The following is a 20,113-nucleotide window of genomic DNA, read 5'->3' as shown; positions in this document are numbered from 1 at the left end:
AGGGCCGCATAGCACAGGACTCGAACCGGGGTCGCCTACAGCTAGGACTACAGCCTCAACACATGGGGCAGGTGCTCTACCAACCGAGCTAAACACCGCCCCGGACTAATTGGATTTTGAGCCGATTGAGACATTAAAGGATCCACAAAGTGACTGTAATTTATCCTAAACAGATGTTGTTTTACCAAATTTTATGGCAATACATAGCTGTTGAGATGTTTCAGTCTTAAACCAAAGTGGACAGCTGATCAGTGCATTCTCCTCTTTATTACATTAATCTTGACTGGATATGCCTCAGTAATCCAACAATATAACTTTCACATGAATTGTCTAATATTTTCCTCCCCTGTTGGCACATATTTTCCCATCTTCCTAATCATGTTAACTTGAATTTAATTTGGCCATCACTCACCACTTGCCTAGCAGAAAACAATCTCTCTGTTTTTTCCTCAAGGCATGCATTGTCGGGGAGAAACAGAAAACTACATTTTGGCAGTTGGCAGTTAGCGAGACAAAGGGCTTATTTCTATTGCGACATAAGAAAAAACAATCGATGCATAGTTTTATCACATCACATTAAACAGAAATAAACTGGTGAATGGCCACTGGAGACTGACCTTCTTACGTGGCATCACTTAACTTTGGCAGCACATCTTCGCCACCTCATGTTGGGATCTTGGCCACTGCTGCCGTTCATGTTACAATGCAAACAATGTGGTAGCGCTATGTCTTTGGGCAATATCCAAACTTCCCTCATGGCTCGATCAGAACAGCATCGGACCGCTGTCCTCAGGTTACCCCTCACTAATCTCCCTCTCGTTTGTTTCACCCAATTACTGACACCCACAGTACCCTTAAGAATGGCCAAGACACGTTTTACAAGCCCTGGGCCATGTTGAAAACCGGAGTGCTGGACAGTCGTGGTTCATACCTCGGCCTCTGCCAGTTACAACACTGGACTATACTATGTGCTACCGTCTCTTAATCTGACGTATTTTCCACTCACTGCCTCCCTATTTTATCTCTGTCTACTGTCCTCTTGTATTTTAGGATTTGTGTTATGAACTCTTTTGAAAGTTAGAGTAGGCTACATTCTACCATTGTGAGTAGTGGTGGCAAAACCACACACTGGCAATCCACTGCTTTCATTTGTTGATTGACTGGACTCGTATTACAATACACAATGGCTTGGCCATGGCCACATTTTCACCCTAACCTTTATTCAGATTTGAAGTGAGACAAGCTTTGCTTTGTGTACAAAACATCATCGAAGAAAACTTTTTTTTTTTGGAAACGGTCCACACAGAACTTGGATGCTGTTAGAGCACAAGCTTGACGTTCTGATTGATCGCTAACACTGACAATCCCCTCAGAAGGTGATAAGCTAACAAAGCATCCAGACATTAGAAGTGACAAGTAACATGATGAGCACAAAATTGTCTGATGGTGTGATTCAGGGCCTTAAAATAGGGGAAAGAAACTGTCATGGGAGATGGTGCAGGAACAGGAGAGTACATGGAGTCCCACGAGCATCATTTAGGACAGATGATGGAGTGTTAAGCCTTCAATCCAAGCCCCAAATACAAATATATCTTGACTCAGAAGCAACTGATTTTGTTTTGATGGGATCAGCTTCAAGGCTTCACACTGACTAGAAGTTAAAGGGACAACGAGGAGTTTCTCCATCGGCAGAACGAAAAATTCCGCGACAATAAAAAAGTCTCATATTAATGTGGATGAATCTACGTTACCCACACTTGTTAATGGGCCCATTTTCGATAAATATATCGTTTTGTCTCTATCATTATTATGTTATTATTAGTGGTGGCGGAAATGCTGGGCGAGACGACCAGCGTTTCTTTACTTTCGGTTTTGCGGCGAGTCATGAGAATAACGCCTCCGTATTGCCGTTTATGGTTGGAACTACGACGGTATGTGATTGTCTTTGAACCTCTGACTTTAATTCTTGTTGAATGAAAACATGAGTCTGTCTTGCGCCGGTCAAAGAATTTCACGGTGCGTGGAGGCTCATACTGTAAATGTAGTGTGAAAACACTTTGCTTTTCCAAAACTCCTCGTTGTCCCTTTAATAGTCATAATGCTGCAACTTCCACATAAGGAAAGAAAATACATGATGATCATGCACCTTGTCAAATCATGCTTGTGATTGACTGGAACTGAAGTTTTAATCAAACACTAAGGCAAAGGCTTTCACTCTGTGATGACACAAGCCTGATGATTAGTCTAAACTGCAGTTTCACTTCCACTTATTGAGGGTGTGTGATTCAGAGGTCAGAGCCTGGGTTTACAGGAATTTCATCCAAAACAACTTAATTAACTTCATAACATCATCAGTGAACAGACACAGCCACCAAAACAAGAATGTATGACATAATTGTATGGCATGATTCTCACTTTACAGTCTTGCTGCTGTTGCTGTGGCTAGAATCAGTCTAAGTAATTGAAAACACTTGGCTGCGTGTGGTCGTTTAACAGTCAGGTTGTAGGCTGGTTTGCTGGTTTATTGTACTTCTGGTTCAATGTCTTTGTCATTAATTATGTGGACATATATAATACATCAATTTATATAATGAAATTGAGTAAATTTAAAATAATGGAATTCAGGGTGTAATGTTGACATCACAAGTGCCAGGCATTTCCCCCTGGGAGCTGGTAGGGACCAGAGATGGACAGAGTACTCTCGACCCCAGTACTTGAGTAAGAATACAAATACTACTGGTCAAAATTTACTCCGTTGCAAGTAAAAGTAGCTCAGTTGACATGTTACTCGAGTAAGAGTAAAAAAGTACTTGCTTTTAAAGGTACTTAAAGCAGAAGTAAGCGATATATTTGTGTTAATATAAGTCTTAAATAGTTCTATCTTCCGACAGCAATCACTTACATAGAGTGTTTGACCTGTCAGTCACTCTGCTCTGAGCCGAGGAGAAAACTTTTCTCGTATCCTACAAGTTTTATCCAATGAGGAGAGAGAACGGCATGAAGGGCTGTGTGTGCAGCCAAGGGATGCGCCTGAATGTGGTGACGTAGGGACGAGGACCAATAGATCCATGACGAGGGCGGTGGCTGCTAACTCCATCGGCTGACAAGACATTATGGTGCATTCAACCCGTAACTCGTGTTTTTCCGACCTGTGAAGTCGTACCAGTTGGATCTGGTACGAGTTCATGGGTCGGAAGTTACGAGTGGCCGTTATAGTGACTTTCACAGGTAAAACAGGTTGGAAAAACACGAGTGGGTTGTCTGGAACGCTACAAAGTTGTAAGTCGTGACTTGAAGCTGTAATTTACGGTTTCAAAAGCCTGCCTGGAACGCAGCATTAGCCAAAACGACCGGATCGCTTACTTCTGCTTTAAGTATCCAAAAGTACATGCTTTTAAATTTACTTTAAGTAAAAGTAAGAGTAAGAGTAAATTTCTCATTTTTCACATCAATGAATTACTATAATTTTTTCTAAATTAATTTAAGGATCTTTTAACTCTTGTTTCTCAGAATTAACTCTTTGAAACCAGCTGCACTGATGTGCTGCTTTTAGGGGTTAGGGTTTCCTTCTTTGACAAACACAGCTTGTGTCCAATAGGATTTTAGAAAAAAAAAAGAGCAGACCTGAAAGTATTACTTTTCATCCTTCCTAGAAATTAACTTGAGTAAAAGTAAAAATATTTGTCTTGGAAATGTATTCAAGTAAGAGTAATACGTACCAAAGAAATCTAATACTCAAGTAAAGTACAAATCCTCTGGATATGTACTTAAGTACAGTACTCAAGTAAATTTACTCCGTTACTGTCCACCACTAGTAGGGACCCAAAACAGAGCTAAAATAAAACGTACATTTGGCATAAACTTGCAATACATGTTTCAGCAACAACCCAGACTGAATGATAATGTCCGTCAGTGGGTGTTAATATAATCAACTACTTGCTGTCAGGTTTGTCCTATTTAAATAGTGGTGACAACTCAATGCTGTGTTCACAACTTGTTTTTAAGAAATCACACATTGCAGGTGTTTGAGTATTTAAAGCTGTCATCACGTGTGTTAGCTTCTGCCTTAGCGTTAGCCTGTGTGTCCATGACAGGCACAGGTCCAGAAGCCTTATGAACAAGTAAAACCCCTAACAGCTGCCTCTGGCTATTAGTCTTCATCCCTTGCACTGACCCTCTCTTGTAACATGAACTGTGGACATACATTTAGCTGCCTCATATCACACTGTACCCCACTATGCACCCCTCTAACTTAAGACCACACCAGCAGTTATAATTAAATAGAGGTCATGGCCTTGTGCCCTTTGTACACCGTGATGGTGAAGAGTATTGAATGCACATGTGTGATATGCATGTGGCGTAACAGAGAGGGAGTTCCCTGTTTAAGATGGGATTGTTTTGAAGCCATAGTAACTGTAATGTGCTGTATGATGCTGTGCAGTAGCTACCTCGATGTGATCTGGACTGTGTGTGCACGAACGAACCGCTTGTTAACTTGTATTTTAACAACCTAAAATATTTAATTTTGTTGATTGATTGAAATCAAAATAATTGTTATCTAACCTTTACCAAAAATAAATGCACAGAATCGTTCAGGGAGAAAGTGTATGCACAGTTAAATAGCATACACAGGAAGTGAATAGTCTATGTCAGTGGCAGTCCTAAAGTTTATTTTATTATTTATATCGAAAGGCATGCAGGTTTTAAATTTATTAGTATTGGTATTGGTATTGGTATTGTAGTTAGAGTGTTATTTTATTCTTACAAATTTAAACTTTAAGTTATGCTCTACATTTCTCAATTTTATATTCAATTTTGGTTTAGTGATGTTTAGGTCCAAAATTCCTTTTAATTCATTGAACCAAAACATGAAAACAGTAATAAATCAATGCAATGGCAATAAACACATTATTCTATTCCAAGCCATCCTGTCCACTCAGCTGTCTTCTTTTAGATCTGTGACACAACTGTCCACTGTACGTCGCGCCTCAAATAGTCCATGCCTTGGTGTCCCCATTCAAGGAGCTGAAACCTGAGTCTTAAATCAGGGATGTGCTCAACTTCTGATCCGCTCTGTTTGCGCACAGTGACCGAGCACCGGCACTGACGTAACAAACAAAGGTGGCCGCTGTTTGCAAATGTCCAGCTACTTTACGGCATGCACTCCGTGCAGTGTGATTGGCCAGAAATGCATTTGCCCCGTGTCATGTTTTTCAGACTCATGGATGCATAAAGATTTGAAGAAAATATATTAGTCATTAAAGCAGAAGTAAGCAGAATGTTTGTGTTAATATAAGTCTTAAAGTGAAATTCCGGCGTAAGTGTAAACCATGGTCAAACACACCGTAACACCGAGTTAGACCCCCCCTCGAGAGATCAATTTGCCCGACCGCTACATTCACGAGATCCACCAACTTCAGCAAATACCGCAATATCGCCACACACGGCGCTCTCCGGATCCACTGTCTGACCGCAACCAAAACGCCACCATTTGCCCAAAATAATGCTCAGAACTGCACCAAATGTCATCAATAGTACACACAGGGTCCCAGCACGTAGTACGAGTTGTCAAACATCTGCTAGCTTTGCCTGTTTTCTTTAGCAAGGAGATGCAACTCAACTCACCTACTTCTCCTCCTGGAGCCGCTCGTTGGTGAGGAAGCCCTGACGAGTCGATCACCGAGTGCACCGGAGTTCCGCAGCTCTTAAAAATGCTCATTTGCGCCTATATCGTGGCCAGCACTCGATAATAATAGTTATAAAGTGATATGCAAGATAAAAATAAAAAAAAACTCTGATTGTATTTCCATGAGGTAATTGTTGATTGAGCTGCGGAACTCCGGTGCACTCGGTGATCGACTCGTCAGGGCTTCCTCACCAACGAGCGGCTCCCGGAGGAGAAGTAGGTGAGTTGAGTTGCATCTCCTTGCTAAAGAAAACAGGCAAAGCTAGCAGATGTTTGACAACTCGTACTACGTGCTGGGACCCTGTGTGTACTATTGATGACATTTGGTGCAGTTCTGAGCATTATTTTGGGCAAATGGTGGCGTTTTGGTTGCGGTCAGACAGTGGATCCGGAGAGCGCCGTGTGTGGCGATATTGCGGTATTTGCTGAAGTTGGTGGATCTCGTGAATGTAGCGGTCGGGCAAATTGATCTCTCAAGGGGGGGTCTAACTCGGTGTTACGGTGTGTTTGACCATGGTTTACACTTACGCCGGAATTTCACTTTAAATAGTTATATCTTCCGGCGGCAATCACTTACATAGAGTGTTTGGTCTGAAACACGGGTCTGTCAGTCACTCTGCTCTGCTGTAAGCCGAGGAGAAAACTTTCCTTGTATCCTACAACCTTTATCCAATGAGGAGAGAGAACGGCATAAAGGGGCGGTCCTCTCTGTGTGTGCAGCCAAGGGATGTGCGTGAATGTGGTGACGTAGGGACGAGGGCGGGGACTGCTAACTCCATCTGCTGATAAGAAGTTAGCCAAAACCACCGGATCGCTTACTTCTGCTTGTCAGAGGTTTTGCAGTTGCAATCATTGTTGTCTTCATCAACATAAAAAATGATCCCACTGCTAAACGACATCCTGACTTTTTATTAGGTTTTGTTAGTTTGTTAGCTGTTTGTTAGCTTTTGTGTATCAGGAAGGAATTCTTGTCATTTTTTAATCAGGGTTTGTCTTGTTAAAAAAACTTCACCTGGCAATCAAAACAAATGGATGTAGAAGTGGACTAAAACTAGTCTGTCTAATCCAGTGGTTCTCAACTGGTGGGTCGGGACCCAAAAGTGGGTCGCGGACCCGTTCTGGATGGGTCGCGGACAGCTGGTCAAAAAAGTAAATAATATTTAATGCACATCTGATGTTGGACATGTCTTTTATTTTGAAAAATAACTTATTTTGAAAGGCACACGAGACACATGAACACATGCAGTTGTAATGGTCCTCCTCAGTTTGTTATTATTTGCTCCATTTGCTCTGAATGCAAAGATATCAGTTTCTTATTAATGTGGCCTGAATGCAGTTAAAATACCTTGTTTTGTGGGTCTTTATTTTGTGCAATTTGATATTTATTCACTTTTGTCAATATGCTCTGAATGCAGAGATGCATTAGAAGTCAAATATATATCATTTTGTTGGTCTCCATTGTGTGCAGTTTGATATTATTTTATTCACTTCCGTACATGCAGTTGTCATGTTCCTCCTCAGTTTCATTCATGTGCCCTGAAATGCACTTTGCTCAATAAAGAGCAAAATGAGTTTTTAAAGGCTTTTTAAAAAATTCTTGGTTTGAATTCTATAAAAGTGGGTCGCGACTTAATGGGAAAACGTGGAGCCCAGAGTGAGACTAGTTGAGAACCCCTGGTCTAATCAATAAGTCTGTCTGTCGTCTTTGTCCTCACAGATCTCCTGGCAGGGCCGTCCATCCACGATGAGGAGCCTCTGGTGCGTCTGCAGCTCCAGCAGCCAGAGGGAGACCTCTTCTCCTGCACATGTGACACGACAGAGGAACACTCTAGCCAGACCTCCTCCAACGACACCCCAGCCCCAGAGAGGGCCATGTGTCAGCCCTGCAAAACAACATCGCCTTTGAGCGCTGATACAGAAGAAGAGCCAGCCTCCGCCTCAGGGCAGGAAGAGAAAGCAGCTTCAACTGAGGAGGTGACGAGCGAGGGAGAAGAAGAAGAGCAGGAAGAGGCTGCTTCTCAGGAGGAGGAAGAAGAAGAGGTCACCTCTGAGGAAGAACCTTTGGACGATCAAAGTGTGGAGGAGAATGAAGCTGAGGAGGTTGTGCCATCTGAAGAAGAGGAGAAAACTGAGGAAGGAGAGGATGAAGCAGAGGAGGAACTGTCTCATGACGAAGAGGAAGTGACTGAACCACAGGAAAAAGTTTCAGATGAGGAGGAACCAACTGCTGAGGAAACAGTGGAGAGACCAGAAGGTGAGGACACAGAGGCAGCAGCTGAAGAGGAGGAACGTGTGGAAACGGTGGAGGAGGAAGCTGCTGTTGCTGGAGATGCAGCTGAGGAGGAGGTTGCAGTGGCTGAACCTGAACCAGAGCCAGAACCCGAGGAGGTTCCTGTTCCTGCAGAAGACTCTGAAGCTGAGGAAACACAACCAGAAGTCCCAGCTCAATCTGAAGCTGAACCTGAAGAAACTCCAGAGCCTGAGCTTGAAGAGATGGAAGAGCCAGAACCAGAGCCACAGCCAGAGCCAGAGCCAGAGGTTGTTTCAGAACCAGAGGTCATTTCAGAACCAGAAACAGAGGTCGTTTCAGAAACAGAACCAGAGCCAGAACCAGAGCCAGAGGTGGTTTCAGAGCCAGAACCAGAACCAGAGGTGGTTTCAGAGCCAGAACCAGAGCCAGAGGTGGTTTCAGAGCCAGAACCAGAGCCAGAGCCAGAGGTGGTTTCAGAGCCAGAACCAGAGCCAGAGCCAGAGGTGGTTTCAGAACCAGAACCAGAACCAGAGCCAGAGGTGATGTCAGAGCCAGAAGTGATTCCTGAAGTAGAACCAGAACCTGTTGAGGAAGTAGCTTTGGACGTAGCAGTGGAAACAGTGGAGGAGGCACCTACTGATGTTGTTGAGGAGCAAGCCACAGTTGAGGAGGAGGCTTCAGAGTCTCACGCCGCAGGTAAATAACAACATAATGTAATCTGACATCTTAAAAGACAAACTGCATGATAGAGGTAACTTATCTTCTCGCTGACACCTCGGGGCTCTGTCTTGTCCTCATTCCCATGCTGCTCCAATTAAAGAGGGAGGGATCCTGTTACAATTAATCTGTCCCTATCCTGTTGATTCCTCTGTAATTAAAGAAGCATGCCATTATCTGGTGTCTGGGTGTTGACACCTGCTATAGAAGATGAGGGCTGAGTTTTGAAAGAGTTTAACATGCATCTCTTACCCTAATACCACTTCATCATATCATACACTGTACTAAAGGGTGAGGTGGTTCTGGGTAATAAATATCAGTTTTTTTGTTTCTTTTTTAACTTGTTCCAGTTTTTAGTATCAAATAAGTCTTGTCACTTATTTTACATTTTGATGTTCTGTGCACAGTGAGTTATGTAATTGACGTATGATATTTGTTTAAGGTGTTCTTAAGTGTCAATCCTCTCATCTAAGGCTCAACAAGACAGCAAAGCAGTGTTTCTTAAAAATGTCAAACTGGATGGACCATTCAGAGGCTGACACTGTGAACATTAGTCCACCCATAAATCTATAAATCCATTAATAAATGTATTCACATTTACAGAGTCAAATAAAGCTGGAGGAAGATGTGCACCATTGAAAGGGATTTTTCACAATGTTGTTAAACACTCATAAATTCTTTTATAAACCCTTCATTACTAACAACTTATAATGCTAATATAAAACATGCCTCATGAGAAAGAAAGGGAGTTTCCTCAAATTGCATGTGGAAATATGAATCATGCTTCAGTGGATTTCATTCAACTGACATATGGGTCAAGAAATGACAGCAAATATCTCAATCTTTCTGTCCCTCTCTCTGTCTCTCTCGCCTGCCAAACCCCCAGAATATGACACTGTGTGTAGCTAAAGAGGAATTAGCAACAACCTCTTGTTACAGAAATAAACAGACTGAAATAGCAGAGGAAAGGAACAGAGCAGATTGATGGACAACAGCATGATATAACAGTTGGGCCTGCTTTTGGCCCAGCTGGTCTGGTCACTCACAACTAAAGAAGTAATTTACCTGGGGATCATATTTGTTTTGCAACCATGTCGACTGAGTTCTTACCGTCAATTGCTCTTGAAAACTTATGTGGATAAGAGGTGGATCAGTGGATGTCAATATTGCTGTCAAGGCTTATTTTGTGTATAAGCATGACTGATTTCCTGCACAGATGTCTATACCCAGACGTATGTTGTTCAAATGTGGATCTGTCCATAATGCCATTTGTAGATTTCCTCAAGGAGTTTTATCCTTTTGTTAACTGCGATATTGTAATGCACCTGATTTGGTAAAACATCAAGTTACTGAACCTGGTGGTTTTTATTGAGACATTTAAAACTTTTATTTTTATCACAATGTGGCTGTATGACTCGTGACTTAAAAAAAAAAAAAAAAGCAGAAGAATTAAAGGAATTGCATGCAGATGCATGTTAGGGTCTTTGTCCTGAACACCTGACTGACAGTCTGACTCTGATCAGGACCTGAGGAGGAAGCAGCCGGCCCGGTGCTGAGGGACCTCTCCCATATTGAGGACACACTGCGACTGGCTTCTGCTGAACCCTCAGCTGAGTTCTCAGGTAAGAAACGTCACATCATCTCAAAATCAATGACATGTTAATATTTATATGTCCTCTCCTTACATAGGGGAGGGCAATAACGCCAGCACATTTGCACTGCAAACGCATCCTGCTGCTCAAAAACCGGGCCTCTAATGAAACACTGCTCTGCCTCAAATGTCTTCTGCAGCGGAAATGCCTGAAGTTCTGGGCTGAAATGAAAATGCAGCAGAATGTTTACAGCTACTTTGTCAATGGGAAAGGAAAACAGATGTTTTTGAATGTGAACAAATGGAAGTTTGAGACAATTTTGGGGGCTTTTCTACTGAAACTATTGCGGAAAATTGCTTCATGATGTTTAGGGCCTGAGGGCTTTATATTCAAGTGTGTGCACTGCATGCGTGCTTGTACGCATGGGTGTATGTGTGAGTGTGCAGACATGTCTTGAGGCAGGTGATTAATCAGTGTAAACGTGCACCTCTGTCCTCAGCATGAAAGCCCTCTCTGTTCTGTTAAACCAGATTCATTTCAGAGCAGCCGGAGTGCTGCAGCACTTAATCCCTTCACCTCAACTCAGTTGAATAAAATTATTAATTATTATTGAGAGCAATTCATCAAGTACTGCCCGAGCAATTGTTGCTATCAGCAATAGCAGCAAGACCATTAATCTAAAATGTCTTTTCCCTATTATTTTCAAATTATTACATCCTAATGCCCCCTCTCTCTGTCTCTCTCTAGCTGCTATGAAGAAGCTGTTGAACATCTACCACACAGCCATCAAGCCAATGGAGCAAGCCTACAAGTACAACGAGCTCAGGCAGCATGAAGTCACAGGTAACAGGTTCCTCTGGGTGATTAAACAGCATTTACAGCCACACTTACACTTTGTCTGTGTAGGTAAATATCACAAACGGTGTATCAACCTTTTATAGGTCCACCTCAGCAGTAGGTTTAAATCACATCTTTGTTAATGACCACTTCATGTCAGTTTATAACTTTATTTTAGGTTCAGCTCGTATACTGTTAAATAAGTCTTATTTACAGAGTGAGTATAAAACTCTGGCACCAAGAGAAATATAACAAGACATACAGGTACTACAGCACTGCAGTTAATTATCTGACATAAATAATTGATCCATTTTCATTTTCAAACAGTCAATAGTCACGTATAAAAACTACAACAATGGTAATCCATGACCAACACGTGATACCTGCTCACCTGTGTGGGCCTTTATCAGTGAACCACACTGTTAAATATATCCAGCACATGGTTGCACAGAAACGGAGAAAGACAAATAAAGTCGTAATTAAGTAGAAAAAGAGCCAGGGCCTGACATTATTCAAACCAGACACGCGGAGAAGCACAATAAGATCTCTGTCTGCTGAAAATTAAAGGGAATGTTGTGTGGGCCAGACACCTGACAACTTTATTCCAGCACTTGAGGGCACAAAGTATTATTTAATGCTCAAGACTAGGATGAAGCAAGACGTGTCATGTGATACTAGGACACCTTGTGGTGCAGAATGGAAAGACACCATGACAGTCAGAGCATACAAATCAAGTCATTTAACCAGCACTGTATTTATCTCAGAGTTTATTACTGAAACCGAAAGCTTCTGTTTATTTTGAACATTAAATGTATTCATCTATTGTGCAGTGAGATACAATGTGTGCTAAGTTGTGTGGCACTACAGGGCAGGGGCGCCGCTAGGGATTTTGGGCCCCATTAAAAGAATCTTTACAGGGCCCCCAACACAGCGGTGAAATTTTTTGATGCTATTTTACATACAATTATGCATTTAAATGGTATTTTTGACTATCAGTCTGCTGTACACACCACAGATTTTCTCTTCTGTTCTTACTGCACGTCTTCTATCTAATTTTTAAAAAGGGTTTATGCTTTTTAAACCATATTTTTTGTAAGAATTAGTATCATGTGTGTATCTTCTCCTCTTTAGGAAATATTTGAGTTGCAGCATCGCTGTGGTCCATTTGATTGACATGATTGCAGCTGATCCAGTCGGACTGAACCATTTTACATAAATGTGGGGGCGTGGGGGGGTTGAAAGTTGAAAGTTGAAAGGACATTGAAAATAAAACATTTGTGATTATATGTTAGTTAATAACTTAGTGTCATTATTTTTTCTGTATTATCATTTCATCATCATTAGGGGCCTCTCTGGGCCCCCCTGAATCATGGGCCCCTAGAATCCATCTCCTTTACCCCCCCTTTTCGGCACCCCAGCTACAGGGGAGTATAGAGATAGTATTTCCATTGCACCAGTAGATGTCATAACCTCAAACTGGCGTGGGAAAATAACGTCTAGTCTCCATTTGTGTCGCAAGAATGTGGTGACGCATGAACAAAATACAGGAAAGTGCAATGAATCAAAAGTGCCCCATTCTGCGATGTAGAGCAAGATGCTGTTGCAACTCTGTGTAGCATTATGAAAAAAAAATCTGTGTGTTTTTTCTCTGTCCATTCCCTTTCTCTGAATTCTTCTTGTGTGTGCCTCTCGCTCCAACGCTGCAGATGGTGAGATCACCTCTAAGCCCATGGTTTTGTTTTTGGGACCCTGGAGCGTCGGCAAGTCCTCCATGATCAACTACCTGCTGGGTCTTCACGGCACTTCACAGCAACTCTACACAGGTTCACTCTTTTAAACAAAACCTCAACAGTGGTGTAACTGAAAACAGATACAGCTACTACCCAGTGATTACATGTGGAAATCACCAGGGTTTCAGTAGCAGCAATAGCAAAGGCATTTGTTTTATTTTCCATTTTTTTCATGAGTCAGTTACAGCAAAAAGTTAGCTAGCATTAGTCACAATAATGGTCCCAACAGACTGAGAGAGCTTGGAGTTGGGTTGTTTTGTTCCAAATTAAGTCAACATTTTATCTATAATGGGGAGAATATGTTAACTCTTCATCAGAGGTGGACATGGTACACTTGAGTCTTGAGTACAAACTTTAATCTGATAATAGAGGTAAAAAAAAAAAACTCTTAAAAGTACTTTTTATGTCAACACGCTGACACAATGACAGCAGTCATTTAAAATGAGAGGGATCTTCCTTTAAGTGTAAAACGTGGTGTAGCGGTCCCCGGTCAATCATTATGGTTTTTTGCTTTACAAGTATGAGACGTCTGTAGATTTTGTTCTTTTAATAGCGTTCCATCGTTAACATCCATCCATACCGTAAGAGCTGTTATGAACACAAAATATACACAAATAAATATCTATAGAATCACACAAATAGCTGTAGCACCTTTAACCCTGATTAGAATAGATACTCACATCTCTAGGTTCGGTAGGAGTTGGGCAAATGACTCAAAAGAGGAGTGGTTTGAACAGGTGATATTTTAATATCAATCAGAAATAAAATAATAAACAAACAACTTGGTTGCTCAGTTTTTCAAAATAAAAGGCGCCAGAAAATAAAAAATAAAACAAAAGAAAATTGTCCTGAGACACTGAGCTCCCTTGCTCAGCGTGCTGGAGTGTTCCGTCGCGGGATCCAAGGTGAGTTTGTGTGTCCAGGGTTTCCGCTACATGTAATTGATCGTGGCGCACCGCCACGGCAAAATAAAAGCCGCCACACCTTCAGAATGATGATTTTTTTTTTTTTTTTTTAATGTTAAAACAATGTAAAGCAGGTTTTCCACTAGAGGTTGCACAGACTAGTCCCCTGCTCCACAATGACGTTTTGAGCTTGACGTCGACTAGTCGCTGATCATGTAACAGTAGGCTACAAGAGTAGCGGCTTGAAACAACAGCTGAGTGCGCTGAATGAAAAAAATACGAGCGCAGTCAAGCTGGATAGAACGAGCGCGTACCAGACAGGAAGTCGGGCACAGAAAAGGCGAGAGAATCCGGTCAATTTTCAAAATAAAATAAATGATGATTAAGTTTGCTTGTCCGTCTATAAGTATTTGTCAGTTGCGTCTGCACACAAGACACATCCATAGGCTACATACAGCGCTAGAGACAGACCTGTGTGTGTGGAAAACCGAGTAGCCTACAGACAGGTCGATGTTTGACCGGCGTGGAGAGAGAGAGCAGGAGAAACTGCCGCTTCCGCGGGCAGTGTGTCCGGGCTGCCGGCAATTAAAAAAAACAAAAAAAAACTCCGCTCATATCGACAGCTTTACGTCGCGCACAACAACAACAGCAGCAACCAACCAGGAAAAACAAAAACTGTGAGTGAAACTGTGACTGAGCAGGACTGTGATGGTGACGAGGCCTGTGTGTCGTTTTCCTCCCTAATTGTTTAATGAACAGTAGCTACAGTATTTTCTTTTGCACCTGTAGCCTATATGTTACAAAAAAACAAACTGATTTACAGCTTGTTGTTTATAAAGCTGCTGTTCTGTGGACTAATTTCTGTGCATGAGCTGTCAGTCAGTGAAACAGATTGTTGCAGAGCATTTCCCTCCTCCTGGGATTTTAGTTATGATGGGAAAAATATGAATGATGTCATCAGCGACTAGTTGACGATCCGGTCGCGCGCACCCCCCCCCCCCCCCCCCCCCGCCGATCAGCCCACCCTCGCCGCCACTCTTTAAAAAAATCCTGGCGGAAACACTGGTGTCAGTGTCAGTTGAGTTTCTTTATTTTCAGTTCAGTATTTGTTTCAACTACTACCCGGGTAGGTGAGAAGTGTGTGCAATCTTATCTGCTCTCCTTGTATGAGATTCAGGTGATCTGGAGTCGTTGAGATAGGTGGGTTCAGCAGCTGGCCACACTGCTTTCCAACGTTCTCTCTCGCTCTTCGATCCGTTGGGCTGCGCTCGCCGTCTCGTTCGTCTCACTCTGAAGTGTTGGGCTGGGCTCGCCATCTCGTTCTGTGTTTCTCAGCTCAGACTAGCAACAACAAAAAAACCAACCTACACAGAAAGTGCATAGGTATAAGAACTTCATCTGACTCTGTCTATTTCTTATGAGACCTCATTGTTTTCTTAGTTCAAAATCAAAAATATATATCACCCAAAATTTAGGAAATACATCAAAACACATTACATTAATTACTATGAATTAAAACAGTTAGTTTTAACCATAAATGAAATGAATTATTCATGAAGTATTACATTAACAATATTTTTAGCAGACACATTTTAAATGCATCTCTTTTAAACTATCTTTTTATCTTTTTATCATCAGGTTAACCATTTTAATTCAACTTTTTAAATATTAAACTGTTGAATGTAAGATTACATATTTTATACACAAAAGTGCATTTTTCTTCATCAATAAATGAAATATACCACACCTAGAATGGTGCTGTTACCATTTGCAGTGGCTAAAGACACAAATAAACAGTTCGAGTGGCATAAAAAAAATAATTAAACCGTATCTTCTCAATGCAAACCGCATGTAAACTTAGCCTTAGCTTAGCGATTAGCATTACTAAGCATAAAACAAGGCACAAAATAGGATTCCGGACTAGCGGCTAGCATGACTAAGCATAAACCAATGGACAAAACAGCATCCCGACCTAGCGATTAGCATGTCGTGGTCGCTAGTAGCTTTAGCATTTGAAGCTAGCGATATTTTTTCACACGATAAACTACGGTAAAAAAAATACACAAAAGTAACATAAAAACATTGGAAGGCATGGTATGGCATATTTTAAGCAACATAGACCACGATAACTCAAGTTAAAGCAGATATCATCGGCACGGCCGTTTCGGCTAATGCTGTGTTCAAGGCAGGCTTTTGAAACCGTAAGTTACAGCTTCAAGTCACAACTACGACTTGGTAGCGTTCCAGGTAACCCGTAGCTCGTGTTTTTACCGTCCTGTTGTCTGTGAAAGTTCCCTATAACGGCCACTCGTAACTTCCGACCCGTGAACTCGTACCAGATCGAACTGGTATGACTTCACAGGAAGGAAAAACACAAAGTACGAGTTTCCTTGAACGCACCATGAGTTAGCAGCCCCCGCCCTTGTCAGGCATCAATTGGTCCTCGTGCTACGTCACCACATTCACGCGCATCCCTTGGCTGCACACACAGCCCTTCATGCCGTTCTCTCCCCTCATTGGATAACACTTGTATCCCACAAGGAAAATTTTCTCCTCGGGTTACAGCAGAGCAGAGTGACGGAGAGACTCGTGTTTAGGCTGAAATACTTCATGTAAGTGATTGCTGACGGAAAATAGGACTATTTAGGACTTATATTAACAAAAACATTCCACTGATATCTGCTTTAATAACACAATAAATGCATTTTTTCCGTCTAAATGGCTACCGAACTGGAAGCTAACTGTGTGCTAACTCACCAGAGTCTATGCATTTTACTTCACAAAGGGAGTTTTTCCTCTCGGCTCACGGCTTATCGGTCGAACCTGGATTCGCCCGTGACTACCGGGTCCACCTGCGGACGTCTCTGCCGTTATCCGCAGCTTTCTGCTTCTCTTTTCGTCGTGTTTGCTCTGATTTTAGCTACCGACTCTCTCGGTGTGGTGTGGTGTGGTCTGCTCTGCTGCTGCCTGGCTTATGGCTAGAGAGAAAAATGGCGTCTACTCTCAGATGCAGACTCCACGCGATACCTGACCTAGGTTCACGCTAGGGATACAAACACTAGCAGGAGTATACTGCCACCTACTGGAGGTTTAGTAGAACTGCTTAAATAACAAAAATAGGATTAGTAACCTCATTTTTTATGCTGGTTACATAGCCTACAACACAATCACAATCACTACAAAGTCAGAAGAGTAAATAAAAGATACCTTGTTGCCATTTTGACGGGGCGCTCAAAAATATTTACAATAATATGCAAAGTACACTCCTTTTTTCCTTTTTTGTGTCTCTGCTCCGTTTACCGTTAGCCTACTGTACCTCCGTAGCTATAACAACAATCTGAACATTCGAAATTACAAAATAGAATTATAATGGTGATCAGCCTACTACTAATGATAATAATATTAAACAATTATGAATTGTAAATAAAACCATATATGTTTACATGTCTTTTACACTCCCACCAAATTATAAGTGTTTTATACAATATGCAAAACATAAAACCCTATTAATTTTTACGAGGAATTACTTCAGAATAAATAGTAAATACATTAACACAACAGATTTGTTTTGTTTTGTTTTTGCTCACTTAAGAGGCCTCTAATAGTAGAACTAATTTATGAACTGGACGTTCTACCATGGATACTTTGTTTAAGCTTTCGCCTCTTCTGTTTAGATGTCTATCTCCTAGACATATCTTGACTTTTCTTACAAGTCCATCATCATCTCTCACTGTCTCTGAGACTCGTCCAAGTCTCCAGTCTGATCTTGGAAGCTGTTCCTCTGTATCCATTACAATGTCTCCCACTTGAAGATTCCTCCTGGGTGCATGCCATCTTTGCCTGAGCATGATGTTGTGTAGATATTCCTTTTTCCACCGGCTCCAAAACTGTTCTGCTAAATATTGTACTTGTCTCCATCTTTTTCGTCCGTACAAGTCTTCTCTGATGAACTTGCCTGGTGGAGGGGGTGTAGTGACAGCTTTCATGTTGATTAGATGGTTTGGAGTGATTGGTTCTAAACTGTTTGGATCGTTCAGGTTATCCGTTGTAAGAGGACGGCTGTTTACAATTGCAGAAGCTTCATATAATAGAGTTCTTAAGGAGGCATCATTGAGTCTTCCAGGTGAGAGAGAGAGTGTGGAGTTTAGCACATTTTTTACAGTTCTGATCTGTCGTTCCCACACTCCACCTGCGTGACTTGCATGAGGCGTATTGAACAGAAAGTCACACTGTTTTTCTGCAAGAAAGGTTGCCAGTCTCTCAACATCCAGTTCTTGTAGAGCTGCTCTCAGTTCATTTTTGGCTCCTACAAAATTAGTGCCTTGATCACATTTAATTTGTCTCACTGAGCCTCGCAGTGCCACAAAACAACGCAGTCCGTTAATAAAAGTATCAGTTGACAAATCATCTATCATTTCAACATGGATAGCACGTGAGCTGAAGCATGTGAAGAGCAAGCCATATCTTTTTTGTTCTTTTCGACCTTGTTTAGTCAGGAGAGGGCCAAAACAGTCCATTCCGCAGTATGTGAAAGGGGGAGAGGATTCCATCCGTTCTGTTGGGAGATCACTCATTTTTTGCCCTACTGCATGTCCTCATAGTCTCCGACATGTTACACACTGACGGATGTAGGAAGTAACTGCTTGACTTAAACCTGGGATCCAATAGCCACTGGCCCTGATTTCATTGATGGTGAAGCCTTTGTCCTGGTGTTTAACCTTTTCATGACAGTGTGCAATTATCAGTTGTGTGACATGATGCTGCCTGGGGATGACTGTTGGGTGCTTTTCTGAGCTAGGGAGGGATGAGCAGCGCAGTCTTCCTCCCACCTTGAGCACAGCATCTCTGTCCAAGAAGAGATCAAGGGGATGTAACTTGTTATTCCTTGGTAACAGATTTCCATTTCTTAATGTCTTTATTTCTTCTGTGTTTTTGTAAGTCTTTGATGATCACAAGTTCTGCATTCTCTCGTTCACTGACTGTAGAGTGAGTGTTTGATTTGTCTTTCAGGAGTCTGCGTTTGAGACGAGCCACAGCACTGACAGCTTTAGACCAGGATGAGAATTTCACGAGGCGGTCAGACAGACTCACTTCTGCAGTAGTCTTTGTTAAGAATGTTTGAACCTTTTTAACTTCTGGGTCTCCTATTGGAAGATCCAGAATTACCTTTGCTGGAGGATGTATTTCCTTTTCCCACAGGAACCTTGGACCTGTGAACCACTCAGATGACAGCAATTCCTCCACTGTCGTTCCTCTGGACGCATGGTCTGCAGGGTTTTCTTTGGTGGAAATGTACAACCACTGCTGGGGTGCTGTGCTGTTGCGGATCTTTTGCACTCTATTTGCGACAAAGGTGTGGAACCGTCTTGCTTCATTATGTATGTATCCAAGGGTAACTTTTGAGTCTGTCCAAAAGAATTCATCTGTAGTGTCATGAGCTAGCTCTTCTTTAAGCATATTACTCACTGTCACTGAGACCGTTGCTGCTGTGAGCTCTAACCTTGGAATAGTGGAGACCTTTGTGGGGGAGACGCGGGCTTTTCCCATGATGAAGGCACAGTGAACATCTCCATCCTCATTTATAAGTCTCAGATAGGAACATTGTCCATACCCAGTGGTGCTTGCATCTGAGAAATGATGCAGTTCTCTTTTCTCCACCTTTCCAAAGTTAGTAGGTACATAGCATCTGGCTATCTGTACTTTCTCCAGATTGATGAGATCTCTTTTCCAGTGCTCCCACCGTGGTTTCAGACCTTCAGGCAGAGGATCGTCCCAGCTGGTACCCTGACGGCACATTTCTTGCAGGATCTTTTTGCCACTGAGGAGATAAGGAGCAACAAATCCAAGAGGATCATATACAGATGCAATGGTGGATAATATTCCACGACGTGTGGGTGGTTGATCTTTCAGTGTGATGTTGAAAGTGAAGCAGTCTCTTTCTATATTCCAGTGAATGCCTAGTGCTCTCTCTATTTGCATCTCACTGAAAGCAAGGTCTTTTGTTTTAATGTCAGTTGCATGCTCTGAACTGGGTATACTGTTTAGAACAGTGTCACTGTTTGATACAAACTTGTGCAGCCGGAGTCCACCATTTGCGCATATTTCTCGCGCCTCTTGTGCCAGCTGAATTCCTTCTTTCACTGTCTCTACACTTGTGACTCCATCATCCACATAAAAGTCTCTGGCAATGAACTGGGCAGCTAGAGGAAATGTAAGGTTGTGCTCTTTGGCTAGATTTTTTAATCCATAGTTTGCACATCCTGGTGAAGACACTGCACCAAAGAGATGTACAGTCATTCTATACTCTTGTGGTTGTGTGCTTAAGTCTCCATTTT

The 20,113-nt window shown here is 42.0% G+C and overlaps 1 protein-coding gene across 1 annotated transcript in view; it reads left to right on the top strand.

Annotated features, from left to right (window-relative positions):
* LOC146991302 (sarcalumenin-like) overlaps window positions 1-20,113 on the top strand; it is a 35,805-nt gene that overhangs the window by 4,042 nt on the left and 11,650 nt on the right. The window contains exons 2-5 of the mRNA XM_085802028.1: window positions 7,404-8,633; window positions 10,178-10,276; window positions 10,994-11,089; window positions 12,790-12,906. Coding sequence (XP_085658154.1) covers window positions 7,404-8,633; window positions 10,178-10,276; window positions 10,994-11,089; window positions 12,790-12,906 — 1,542 coding nt within the window. The remainder of the gene's footprint in view (window positions 1-7,403; window positions 8,634-10,177; window positions 10,277-10,993; window positions 11,090-12,789; window positions 12,907-20,113) is intronic.

This window comes from Trachurus japonicus, chromosome 1 (assembly GCF_045865225.1).
Source record: "Trachurus japonicus isolate A0001 chromosome 1, Traja_1.0".
Taxonomy (NCBI): Eukaryota; Metazoa; Chordata; class Actinopteri; order Carangiformes; family Carangidae; genus Trachurus; species Trachurus japonicus.
The sequence above is the reverse complement of the archived record's forward strand: the minus strand, read 5'-3'. Positions and strand labels throughout refer to the sequence as shown.